This window comes from Xenopus tropicalis, chromosome 5, assembly GCF_000004195.4.
Source record: "Xenopus tropicalis strain Nigerian chromosome 5, UCB_Xtro_10.0, whole genome shotgun sequence".
Taxonomy (NCBI): domain Eukaryota; kingdom Metazoa; phylum Chordata; class Amphibia; order Anura; family Pipidae; genus Xenopus; species Xenopus tropicalis.
The window spans coordinates 68,834,414-68,847,739 of record NC_030681.2 but is presented as its reverse complement, the minus strand read 5'-3'; the positions used below and the strand labels follow the sequence as shown (position 1 = coordinate 68,847,739).

At 36.8% G+C, this 13,326-nt stretch overlaps 1 protein-coding gene across 9 annotated transcripts in view; it reads right to left on the bottom strand.

Annotated features, from left to right (window-relative positions):
• lama2 (laminin subunit alpha 2) overlaps positions 1–13,326 on the bottom strand; it is a 337,794-nt gene that overhangs the window by 124,694 nt on the left and 199,774 nt on the right. For all 9 annotated transcript variants that reach the window (XM_018094209.2, XM_018094212.2, XM_018094210.2 and 6 more), the window contains 2 exons: positions 4,662–4,873; positions 855–961 (listed from right to left, as the gene is read on the bottom strand). In XM_018094209.2, the coding sequence (XP_017949698.2) occupies positions 855–961; positions 4,662–4,873 (319 nt within the window). The remainder of the gene's footprint in view (positions 1–854; positions 962–4,661; positions 4,874–13,326) is intronic.

Genomic DNA, 13,326 nt, shown 5'->3' with positions numbered 1-13,326 from the left:
GTGTACATGTAACTAATGGAACTTGCTATTTCATAAATATTTAGATTTTATTTTAATGTTCACTGACTCTTTTCGCTACCATTGAAATGTAAAATTATATCTGTAGTTGGTATATTATTTTTAATCCAGTGTGTACCAGTTTGAATCCAGTCTTGCTGTTTCTTGTTTTATAGTGGTAAGCACTGTAGAGTATCAAATATTTGGAGAGCTTTTGCCATGGGCTACACTGGCTCCTTACTTAAGTATCAGTTGTAAGAAAAGCCTTGTCCTTAACCAATACCCTCTTACAGAAAATGTTTATGAGAAAAAAGCTCTCTCTTTGCCTTATAAATTTCAAAAGTGATGTAGTGGAGATATTCAAACTAGCCTTCATAAAAGGTTACCTTTATTATTTCTATGAAACACTGCAGTTGTGCAATAGAGTTCTTACAGCACAAACACACTGTAGAAAATGAACCAAATAGCCTTTGCCTATATGTAGAAGTGAAAATCATAATTTAAATGCTACAGTAACCAACACTCATAAAACATCTTTGCCCACTGGCTAGACCATGTGACTTTGTACCAAGCAAGTAAAGAACATACAGGGTAATATAATAAAAGGTTTAGGTTTGCCCAAATTACAAGTAACCTATAGCAACTAATCAGATATTTGTTTTCAAACAGCGGAACAGTAACTGTTACCTGCTGACTGGTAGCTATGAATTACTTGACAAGTAGCAAACCTAAAATATTGTGTTGCCAAGTCACTGGACAATTAGTTTTGCTTTTATTAACATAGCCACTTTTTTAATTTATTAACAATTTCAATAACAATTTAAACAACTGCATTAATAAAACAAATATAAACTTACCAAACACTCATCGCACTGACGGCCAATAACATTGTTCCTGCATTGACATTGTCCTGTTTCAGTGTTGCAAGATGTAGATACAGAACCATTGACATGACAGTTGCAGGCTAAAAAAATAAACACAGACAAGTGCATTTAGCATATAGTCTGATACAGGAAACCAAGCAAGAAACAGTCAATACTCTGAATTGTAAACCGTTGATATAATGATTATAATATTGTTTTTGGAATCTATATTTATAATGAATTAATTAAAGCTGATATTTCTGGCAGGTGGCTATTTCAGTGCACTTTGTATGTACCTTGAGAACCGTTGGTTTTACATGCAATTTTTCCAACACACTAAGAGGCAGACTTACTAAAACTCATTTCTAAGTCTGACATATATTAAAAAATCTAAAATGAAAAAGCCGCGTGGGAATTGTCGAACACATTTTAAATGGTTGCACAAAAACAAGCGTCAAAAATCTGTAATCCTCTAAAGTTTCAAAGCAAATATAGATCTTCCAGGGAAGAGAAGAGACATCTGCCATTGACTTCTACATGATCCTGATGTTTTAGCTGGCAAATTGTCTGATTTATATGTTTAGCAGTTTTGTCCCAAAGTAAAGGTGCCCATACACGTGAAGATCTGCTCGCTTGAAAATCTTTTTTTTTCTGCAACTTTTTGGAAAAAAAACCCAACTGTTATTAAATGGCTCCCTAAATCAAGATATAAGTCCCTTTGTGCTGGTCTTTCAGTTTCTATATATACCTAGGGATACATTCATCAAAGTATGAGTTCGAATCCCGAAATGGGAAAAAATCGGATTAGATACGATAATTTCTGATGATCGCAAATATCACGAAAATGCTTACGAATTCTTATTTTTCTATTGCAGGTTTATAGATACCTGCACAGTATGCTTACTTTATTCTTATAATATATTCAAAACCTGAAGCCTGATCATAAATTTAAAAAAAAGTTATTTTAACAGTAACGATTAACATTCTGGAAAAGTATTCAGCAGCTCCAGTTCAGCAAATTTTTCCTCTATCCCATTTATATAAAAAAGATTATTTCTTAACCAAGTAAACGACTCAACATGTATTACTGCAGAAGTTAATATGAAATAAGATTTCCAACATCGTGACTAAGTCAAGTAATAGAGTTCAACCTCTGTGCTAATGGAACACCTACACTATATTAGTTTGGATCTAAAAGGATTAGGCCTCATTCACAGAACAGGAAATTGAAGATTATTTATATTTCAGTACTGATTGCTACTGCTTGTGACAGAACATTTGTTATATATTTCAACTAGTTTTCTAGTAACTATTGTAAGATCAAGAGAAGTTGCAGCTCCATAGTTCTCAATCACTCACTCTCTTTTTTTTTTTTTTTAAAGCTATATACCTCAGTGAAAATGGCTAATTACCAGGTCTACATAATTGATTTTCAGGCCCATTTAGCTAGTTAATGAACCCACTGGGAACTATTTTTTGACCTTCATTAAACTCCTTAAAGGAACAGTTCAGTGTAAAAATGAAACTGGGCAAAACGGATAGAATGCGCAAAATAAAAAATATAGTTAGGCAAAAATGTAATCTACAAAGCCTAGAGTGGATAGATGTCTAACGTAATAGCCAAACACACTTTTTTAAGCCGCACACCCATAAATTTCACATCCAATGCACTAGTGGTACAAGCCTTCTGTAGGACTGGCAGGTCCTTATCCTCAGTGAAACTGCTTTTGTAACATAATAGCCAAAACACTTCTTCCTCCTTTACAGCTCTCTAAGCAGTTAGCAGTCAGCAACTAGTGATGAGCGATTTTTTTTGCCAGGCATGGATTCGCAGCGAATTTTCGCATTTTGCCATTGGTGAATTGTTTTGCGAAACTTCCATAAAAAATACGCCAAGGAAAAATTTTTCGCAAGTGAATAGTTTTTGTCGCGCATCAATTTGCCTGCGTCGTGTCAAAAAAGGGCGAGGTCACGTTGAATTGGGCGCAGTTGTGTCAAAAAACACGGGCTACAAAAAAAGATGCGGACAAGAAAAAATTGCGCGACAAATGCGTTCCGCAAAATTTTCGCTGTTACGCGAATTTTCTTGCTGTTTCGTGAATTTTATGGTGAAGCGAAACGGGACAGATTAGCTCATCACTATCAGTAGCCAATCAGTGACTTGAGGGGGGGCCATATGGGACATAACTGTTCAGTTAGTTTGCATTTGAAGACTTGCGTGCTCACAAACCAACTGAACAGTTTTGTCCCATGTGGCCCCCCCTAAAGTCCCTGACTACTGTACTGTAACTAAGAGGTTAGAGAGCTGAAGTCTCCAGCCTTTATAGATTACATTTTCGCCTAACTAACTATATTACAAATATTTTTTATTTCATTTTTACACTTAACTGTTCCTTTAAATTATAACAACAACAAAAGTATCATTCTTTCCCTGAGCATGAAACAATTTTTTTTTAATATACATATATATACATATATATATATAAAAAACTTCCAAGTAAATGCCGGCACTCACGTATTACAAGCCAGGAAGCTCCGAATTACGGAAAGCCCATCTCCCATAGACTCCGTTTTAATCAAATAATACAGAATTTTAATTGATCCCAACTAAGATATAAATAATCCTTATTTAATGCAAAACAATTCTATTGGGTTTCAATTAATGTTTTATTGACTTTTTAGTAGACTTAAGGTATGGAGATCCAAATTATGGAAAGACCCCTTATCCGCAATACCCTTGGTCCCAAGCATTCTGGATAATGGGTCCTATACCTGTATATATAGATATCTTATATATGTACAGGTTCAGGACCAGTTATCCAGAATTCTTGGGACCTGGGGTTTTCCAGATAAGGGCTCTTTCCATAATTTGGATCTCCATACAGTCTGGTAAAATGTAATTTGAACATTTAATAACCCCAATGGGATTGTTTTGCCTCCAATAAGGAAGACATTTTTTCTTAGTGTTTTATTATTACAGAGAAAAATTAAATCATTTTTAAAACTTAGAATTATTTGCTTATAATTGAGTCTGTGGGAGGTGGCCTTTCTGTTATCCAGAATGCACAGGACCTGGGGTTTTCTGGATTAGGGATCTCTCTGTAAATTGGATCTTCATACCATAAGTTACTAAAAAAAAAAATCTTTTGAACATGAAATAAAGCCAATAGGATTGTTTTATATCTTTTATTATTTATATCTTAGTTACAAGGCACCGTTTTCTTATTACAGAGAAAAAGGAAATCATTTGTAAAAATTAGAATTATTTTGAATCATTTTCTTAAAAAGGAAGGTGGCCATCCTGTACGGGTACCAGATTCATTATTTGGAAACCCATTATGAAGAAAGTTTCAAATTACAGAAAGGCTGTCCCCCACAGATTCTATTATAAGCAAGTAATTCTAATTTTTAATAATGATTTTAATTTTTCTCTGTAATAATAAAACAGAACCTTGTACTTAATCCCAACTAAGATATAATAAATCCTTATCGGAAACCAAACAATCCTAGTGGGTTTATTTCATGTTTAAATAATATTTTAATAGACTTAAGGTATAGAGATCCAAATTATAGAAAGATCCTTATCCGGAAAACCCCAGGTTCAGAGCATTCTGTATAATGGGTCCCATACCTGTAATTTGAAATTTGGAACGTTCCAGATAATGGATCCTATACCTGTATATACAAACAACATATTTTCAAGACAGAATGCATTCAGCAGTATAACAACAAATAGCAATACCAAGCAATAAATAGCAATAACAAGATGATCAAATGTAAGAAAAAATGGTGTATACTCACATTGACAGCCTCTTGCTTCAAGGGCATCTCCAAAATATCCTTCTGCACATTTATTGCAATATTGCCCTGTTATTCCTGGCTTGCAGACAAGGCAGGCTCCAGTCTGACTATCACAGCATCCGGGAGTAGAAAGGTCAAGGTTGTTATTGCACTTGCAAGGTTTGCACGATCCACCTGGTTCCGATGGTTGTCCATAATACCCTTCTGCACACCTGTAAGGATGACATTATTTTTTCAAAATACTCTCAAGTAAATTCTTTTCCATATTTAATTAATGTGAAAGAGACTGCTTTATGACAGCTTTTGCTCCTATTTTTCTGGAATGAGAAACTGCAAACCACTGAAAAGCTGACTGCATTGTTTCATTCTTCATTTGTATATTTTGTTTTATATGCCCAGTTCTCTTGTATTACAAATCACTAGACTGGCACTGTAAACTGCCAATACAAGTAAATAAAAAAGAAAGTGGAGAAGATGGAGTTCTTCAGATAACTCTGTTTATAGTGATCGAGAAGCAAATATAAAAATTAAAAAGGCAGACTTTTAAAACACTGAGCCTGGGCTTAAAGGAAAAGTAATACTAACATTTTTTTAAGTAAAAAATCTATTCTACCCTGCCCCAATAATTGCCCTATCCTGCACACCATTTATTATTTTGAATGCTGTATTAGAAAATACCTGCTAAAACTTGGCTTCCGATCAATTAATCAATCCTAGCCTTCCTTCTGTATAGGAAGGAGTCGGGCTAGAATCGATCAATCGATCGCCGCATAGTGGATTCTGCCCTGCATTGCCGCATCGCCCTATTTCAAATGACCGGAAGCCAAGTTTTGGCAGGTATTTTCTAATAAAGCATTCAAAATAATAAATGGTGTGCAGGATAGGGCAAATATTGGGGCAGGGTAGAATAGATTTTTTACTTTTTCAATTAATCAATCCTAGCCTTCCTTCTGTATAGGAAGGAGTCGGGCTAGAATCGATCAATCGATCGCTGCATAGTGGATTCTGCCCTGCATTGCTGCATCGCCCTATTTCAAATGACTGGAAGCCAAGTTTTAGCAGGTATTTTCTAATAAAGCATTCAAAATAATAAATGGTGTGCAGGATAGGGCAATTATTGGGGCAGGGTAGAATAGATTTTTTACTTGAAAATTTTTAGTGTTTCTTTTCCTTTAATGCAAAAGGGCGAAATTTTGGTTGAATTTAAGATGCTTGAATCTATAACACAGTTTCTCTAACAGCTCACAGGAATAAATGCCTGCTATGACCTTACAACAATGCAGTTATCATATATCTATATTATAGCTAAAGATAAGAAAACATTTTGAATTCAGAAATGTTTTAAATGAAAGGAAAAGCTTGAGTCTTCTCTCAAAAGAAACACTGCATTTCTTTCCTTCTATTGTATACAATAGCTTCTGTATCAGACTTCCTTCTCCCAGATCAAAACTGTCACGATCGATAAACCAAAACCCTGAACAATTGCCAAGGTCCTGGTCACAGCTCACACTTCTGCCTATAACAGCCACCTTTGGCTTTGGGTGGAGCAATCCGCTACTCGGGTGCTGCCAGGTCTTCCAGCAAACGGGCCGAAGGTCAGGGCTGGCTGAGAACAAACGGAGTCAAAGTCAGGCCAAAGGTCAGGATGGGCAGTGTTCATGGAAAGTCGGAAAAGCAGAAGTCGCAGGCAGGCAGCGTTCAAGCAGAGAAAATCCAGTAGTCGGTCCAAGTCAAATACAATTTGAAATACAGAGAACAAACAAACCAGAAGTTCAGAAGCAAGGAATATAACCAAGTGCCATTAACTTCCTTTGGAGTCCTTTTAAAGGGCTGAGTTTGGCAGCAAACCTGCGTCGAGATTGTGTCAGACGGTGCACATGAGTGTGCATATGAATGCATGCAGGTGTACGCATAGATGTTTGCATAAGCTGTAAACTCCAAGAATGAGTGCGAGAACGCGCACCCCAGCACTCATGCACAAGCAAACTTGTCAGCGGTGGAGACTTACAGAGCGGAGCCTTACATAAAGTTAGAAGATCAAGGCAAATGTTCTGAGCAGGCAAGGGAACCAGATCGTAGGATGAGGACTGAGGCAGCTTACAAGAATCAGAGTAAGGCCAGGTCAAAACCTGAACCTCAGCACAGTACAAAATCAGGATGCAAAAGTAAAGTCAAGCAGGCAAAGGGGTCAGTCCAGACAGAGTTCACTCAAAGAAAACAGGCATGGGTCAGAACCAGATAGACAGGACAAAATGCACATCCAGGAACTATGATCGATAGACCTATAACAGGTGTGGAAAAAACTAAGAGATAGGGATTTACAGGCTGGATAAGTGAAGCCTCAAAACAGGAGTGTGTAAATAGAGAGCACCTGTAGCCATCATTTCTGCCTGGAAAACTAAGGATATGATTTAAGGGAATCAGAAACCCAGCAGCCCGCTCAAATAGGTGAGGGGCAAGGAATCTGCACAGCAAGCAATGGGTTCCTGGTTCAAATCCAGGCAGGATGTTACAAAACCTCCAGGACATGGTTTTGAGAATGTTTAGCTTGTTCCTCTCTCCCTCTCCCCTCCCTGCTGTAATCTGAGCCCAGAGCTATGATCCAGGCAAAGACTAAAAGCAGGAAGAAAGGGAAGTTACATCACATCAAGCTAATATGGCAGTTGGTATCTTAAACAAAGAGAGAAAGCTTCTAGGGCTGTTTACTCAGGAATGATAAAGCATTCTACAGAATAAATGTAGAGTTCTAGCTTGCACTATTGTGATTAATCTATTGGCAATAAAATGCCTCACAATTCAGATAATCCTCTCCAAGGGAATTTATATTTAACTTCAGGCAAGTTCACAGTTCTTACTGACTGCTCTGCATAGTGTAAATTGCTTAATTTTTTTTATATGTTTGGGAGTTGCAATAACAAAAGTCATTGTGCAATTTTAAACAATATCAAAAAACGAATAGGGTACAAGATAACAATAATAAACACAACTCACAAATTTAAATGAAAAAATATCGGTAGAGTTATAAACAGCCAAAGTACTACTAATGTATGGCTGTATAAAGTAAATGAGGACAATAAAAAAGCTAATTACATCATTAAATATTATGAGTGTACACTTTTAGAATGTTTGCATTTGTTCCTGAAAAAAATTCTGCAGTAATTAGTACAGCACTGTATTGAAAACATCAGTTTTTACATTTTTAATTTCTCCATGGGACCTATGCATTTCATGTCTTGCACCTATTGCATGAAGTTGCCCCTTCTTTGTCTGTATTTATACAAACGCAACCGAATTACATATTTTTGGTGTGGCTATAAAAACATATTTAATTATTTATAAGATGCAATACCTTAAAAGAATAGCAATTTTTTTCTATGGGACAAAGTAGTTAACTAAGGGGCTGGTTTATCAAAGTTCAAATTCACATTTTTGCCACAAATCACATTTTTTGTGGCAAAACTCATGAATTTGAATTAGGTTATATGTGCTAAATAATGTGCAAAACCCCCCAAAAACTTGAATGTGAAACTTTGGCATCTAAAAGCTTGCAAGTTCATGTAGAAGTCAATGGGAGTCATTTATCAGCACTGGGAAAATTTACTCATAGGCAGTAACCCATACCAACCAATCAAATGACTGCATTCATTGTTTTACCTGAAGCTGGCTGAACAAAAAGCCAACCACTAATTGGTAGCTATAGGTTACTGCCCACAGGCAAATATTCTTTGGGGCTGATTTACTTACCCACGAACGGGTCGAAATGAGTCCGATTGCGTTTTTTTCGTAATGATCGGTATTTTGCGATTTTTTCGTATGTTTTGCGATTTTTTCGGATTCTTTACGAATTTTTCGTTACCAATACGATTTCTGCGTAAAAACGCAATTTTTTCGTATCCATTACGAAAGTTGCGTAAAAAGTTGGGCATTTTTCGTAGCGTTAAAACTTACACGAAAAGTTGCGCATTTTTCGTAGCGTTAAAACTTAAAAGGTGCAAAGTTTCGCGTAAGTTTTAACGCTACGAAAAATGCGCAACTTTTCGTGTAAGTTTTAACGCTACGAAAAATGCCCAACTTTTTACGCAACTTTCGTAATGGATACGAAAAACTCGCGTTTTTACGCAAAAATCGTATTGGTAACGAAAAATTCGTAAAGAATCCGAAAAAATCGCAAAACATATGAAAAAGTCGCAAAATGTTCGTTTTCAAGTCGGAACTTTTCCAATTCGGGTCGGATTCGTGGGTTAGTAAATCAGCCCCTTTGTGTTGATAAATGATGCCCAATGTGAATTGTCCTAAAAAACAATTGGTAAAATTTTGAGTTTGCTAGAATTGAAAAAAAACCCTCTAAAATTCAGAAATGACTGGCCTGCACGGCCGACACCAGGCCTGAAATTGAGCAGATCTCGATCAATCAGGTTTGATTTTTCTATCGGATTGGGGTCCCCTAACCGACGGTGCCTATACCCACCGTCCTAATTTGATTGTTTGGCCCCAGGGCCAAATGACCGAATTAGCCCTATATCGCCTGCCCATAGGTGGGGATATAGGGAGAAGATCAGCTCGCTTGGCCTCCTCGCCAAGCAAGCGGATCTTACCGTGTATGGCCACCTTTACATGAGTACAGTGGGAACTGGACAAGGGGATAACTGAAGAAAAATAAATGTATCAATAGCATCAGAACAAGTGCATTTTCTTTGACACATCAACAATTTGAGGACTAATGATAAAAGTTACACTAATACTACATACTTTTCATGAACATGACGGACAGGCAAAAACAATATTTTCTAGAAGCTCGTCTAAATACCATCTCATTAAATATTTCTTTGACTGTTTTAAGTGAATATTTACGTAATTTGTAACTTTAAGGATTTACCCAGCAGGTCACTTAGCTTGATCACATTAGATCAGCACAGACTCTGCAGCTGCTTACTTTCCCCTTGTATGCCTATAAATGCCAACTGAAACTTTAACACTAACCCTGTGACCTATTAATATTTTAAATACCGGTATTCTAGGCATAGCAACTGCGGCTGAATCAGATGACGGCTGGAAAATCCAAAAATTTTTACTAGTCACTTGCATATTTTTTTTAATTTTATAAACTTTTAATTAGTGTTGTACAGTTTTCTGAAACTTAACATATACAGATTTGTTTGCCTGGATTACAAAATGTAAAACTATTGTAAAGTTAATTCCTTTGCCTTGTTTTAATCTCTAGGTCTCAAAATCATTCAATGGGTGTCATATGGTTTCTAGATTAATTTGCCCATAGACTTTGTACTTTTATTATGATACGGATAAATGGTATCTCAGCCATAAGGGACAGTGGCTCATTCCTGGTTTTAAAAGAATGTATCATTATTCCTCTACGAACCCAAATGTTGCTATGCTTTTCTAATGCAGGTGTCCCTCTGCCTCCTCCAGCCTATAGCTTAATAGTGTTGTTGATCTCTGACATGGAGCAATGTAATGTTGTTTGGGGACAGGCAATGTTCTAATAGGCGGGGACACTGTTTACTTTTCAGAACATTGCCCTCCACTAAGAACATTATCATCATTTAGTAAGCAGTGTCAGAGATCGAGGTCAGTATGTAGGGTTAAATACATTAGGAAAGCTTAGTGATATCTGGTTTCATAGTGGAATAGTAATGCATTTCTGATACAATAAGAACATGTTACTATTGTAACCTCTATTTCAGCTCAATAGCTGCTTTCCCGGACTAGTACCAGTAGAACATGGGTTACACTGTACTCTCTTACCCAGAATGGGCCTTCGCTAAGTGGAAGAGGAAGGTGAGGGTGTTGTGCAACTACACCTCTCTTGCTGCTATGCAGAAAAATGAAAACAGAGTGCGCCAGAGGTTCTTGCAAATAACAAAGTAATAAGTATTTATTGAGCATCCACAGGGTTTACTCACAATACAGCTTCAGAGGCCATTGGTACATGCAACACATACCGAGTGTATATTCAGACTAACACTCTCCTGCGGGCAGACTGGCAGGAATCTCCCTTCACCTCTGCGACACACCCTGTAGTGGATCCCTCAGGGAATTCTCTATCCTGATTCCCTATTCACTTGGATCCCTACACTACAGGCAATGTGGCCTGGGAGAAATATCTCCAGAAAAACTGCAAATCCTATGCAGGAGCTCATGCTGCTCATTCTAGCTCAGCCCTAACTGCCTTACACTCCTAGAGTGTACTATAAAGGGAGCTACACCTGCCACTATCTAATGCCTCATTCACGGGGCCCTGTTCCCTGACTTCACTGGGCCTGGGCCCATGCCCTGGGCTCTCGGCACACATCCACCTTGTCCTAAGGTGGAAGCAAACAACAGGAAGGTGCCACTCCTCTCCCAACACTATACCAAAGTCAGGCAGGATGTGGTCACTATACCTTCTAACCAATAGCACACATGTTAATGAACTCACTTAGATACATTCCCTTCTGCCCAGCAACTAAGGGAACTGAACCTGTAGGGATTTAAAGCCATAGGGACCATTTAACCCTATGGGTCCCTACACTATCTCCATTTTTTAAAAAAGGAAGGGCATTTGCAAGTACAAAAGTGGCCAAAACATATTATATGTAAGCATATCAGTTTGTAAAAAATGTAAAATATACATTTAAATCATTAAAAAAAACATACAAATCATGATTTTTCCTGTGACCACATTTTGTTGTTGCTTAGTAAATTGTGATTATGTTTGTTGTAGTGACAAAACACATTGATTTAACAACAGTAGATGAACCATCTACTATATACAGTAAATATGTGGCACTATAACAAGCATTGTGAATAAAATAAATATTCATTTTCTGTACAATACCTTACTACACCAATGGGGATGTATCAATCTTACTTTTAACATCTTTGAATCTAATTTTGATTGTTTCCCTTTTAAACTGTCTGTCTAGAGATGCAATATTTTGTTATTTATTTTGGAGTGTCACAGATGGATTTTTTGCAACTTTTATATAACAATTATCTCAATATTGTTAAGTTGGCTAGAAGCTAGAGCAGTAACTTGATAACCATGGTGCTGTGCCAACACATAGATTATATGGAGAGACTGGCACAGACAGGAGGACCCCATTAGTCCATAGTCTGTCAGGACTAATCAGTCATTTCAATGTAAATATATATATATTTATAGGATAGGTAGGATGCAGTTTTGGCTACACAAGCAATATCAAGCAATTTATGTATGGCTGAGCCTCAACCATATATTGGCCTGGGAATCCAAAATATTTCAGGTTAGTTGAACCATACATACACCACCAGGTGTAATTCACTATCCTGGATTCAGTGCACCAATTCTTGATGCGTCTACATTTTGATGCCCAGCATGGGTCAAAAGGATAAAAATAATTCATACAATTTATTAGCTAAGTATAATGGTCTGCCTTATCCTCCCCACACCTACTTCCTGCTTGTGTTAATATGACCGTCTGAATTCACTTTTATTTGCCACTGCTTTTCTGACCATGACTGGAGCATTTTTTTTTCTAAACAAAACAAATCTGCGCTTTTCTGATCAAAGATAGAATATTTTTATTACTAATAACATAAATCTGCAGCACTGAATAACTACAAAGAGCATGCTTTATGTTTATTGGCTCAAAACAAGCATATGGCATGTGCAAGCATTGCATGTGTTTTGTGTTCTGGTACTATGTGTGGCCTCATACAAACAAGGTATCATACCATCTAGCACTCTGGTAAGAATATATTGTCAGGCGACACTGAGTCCCTGCTTGCTAATAAAACTGGTCTGCTATACTACTCAAAAGTATTTAATAATTGCTTGAGAGCAAATTGCTAGAAAAGCATGAATACTTAATATATAGTTAAAATAATTGTTAACCATGGTCTGCCATTAGGCTAATGGTCTGAAAAAAACTCTTCTGTTTTTTTTAGTGACTCTGAATTGAAGAGCTGAAACCTTATACACTACAGAAGAGATTGGTTTCCAAAGTCATTAACATCACAGCCAGTCGCTTTACTAGGGTATGGTGACTGCTGAAGCAGACAGGAAAGCCTGACAGAAATAGAATACTGTAAGAGGAAGAGGAACAGAGAGGAGCTGATAAGTGAGGACAGGTGACTGTATGCCATTGCATTAATGCTAAAGCACATTCGAGGCATGACTATTTTGTGCACAAATTCCTGGGAGAAAATAACAATACAAATCTCTTATATAAAAAAACAAAACTGCTGTTCCCTGGAACATTTTAAAATTACAAACTTCTCAGCTGTCTAGCTTGTTTAATGCAGCTCCACGAAAGGTTTAGAATATACATTTGCTTTTTACAGTGCCATTTTTTACAGGGCAAAAAAACCCATTGCTAATGTGTTTTTGATATGGTTACTAGTTTGCATTGCTTCTTCTCATTCTTCAATTTATTTTTCATTTGGTTCTATACCACTGGAACATTTCTATAGATTTCCATGGGCGGTAAAAAATGTAACCTCTGGGTACATATTTTTCAAAAGGTGAAAAGAAGGAGAACACTAAAGCTACTTTAGGATTTTTAAAGTGGGAGGGTATAAGGACATATAATCATATAAACACAGGGTTGGCGTGCTATGTATATAATTTAGTGTTTATTAAAAGCATGAAAACACAGGGTTTGGTAAGGTGAACTGCTATAAACAG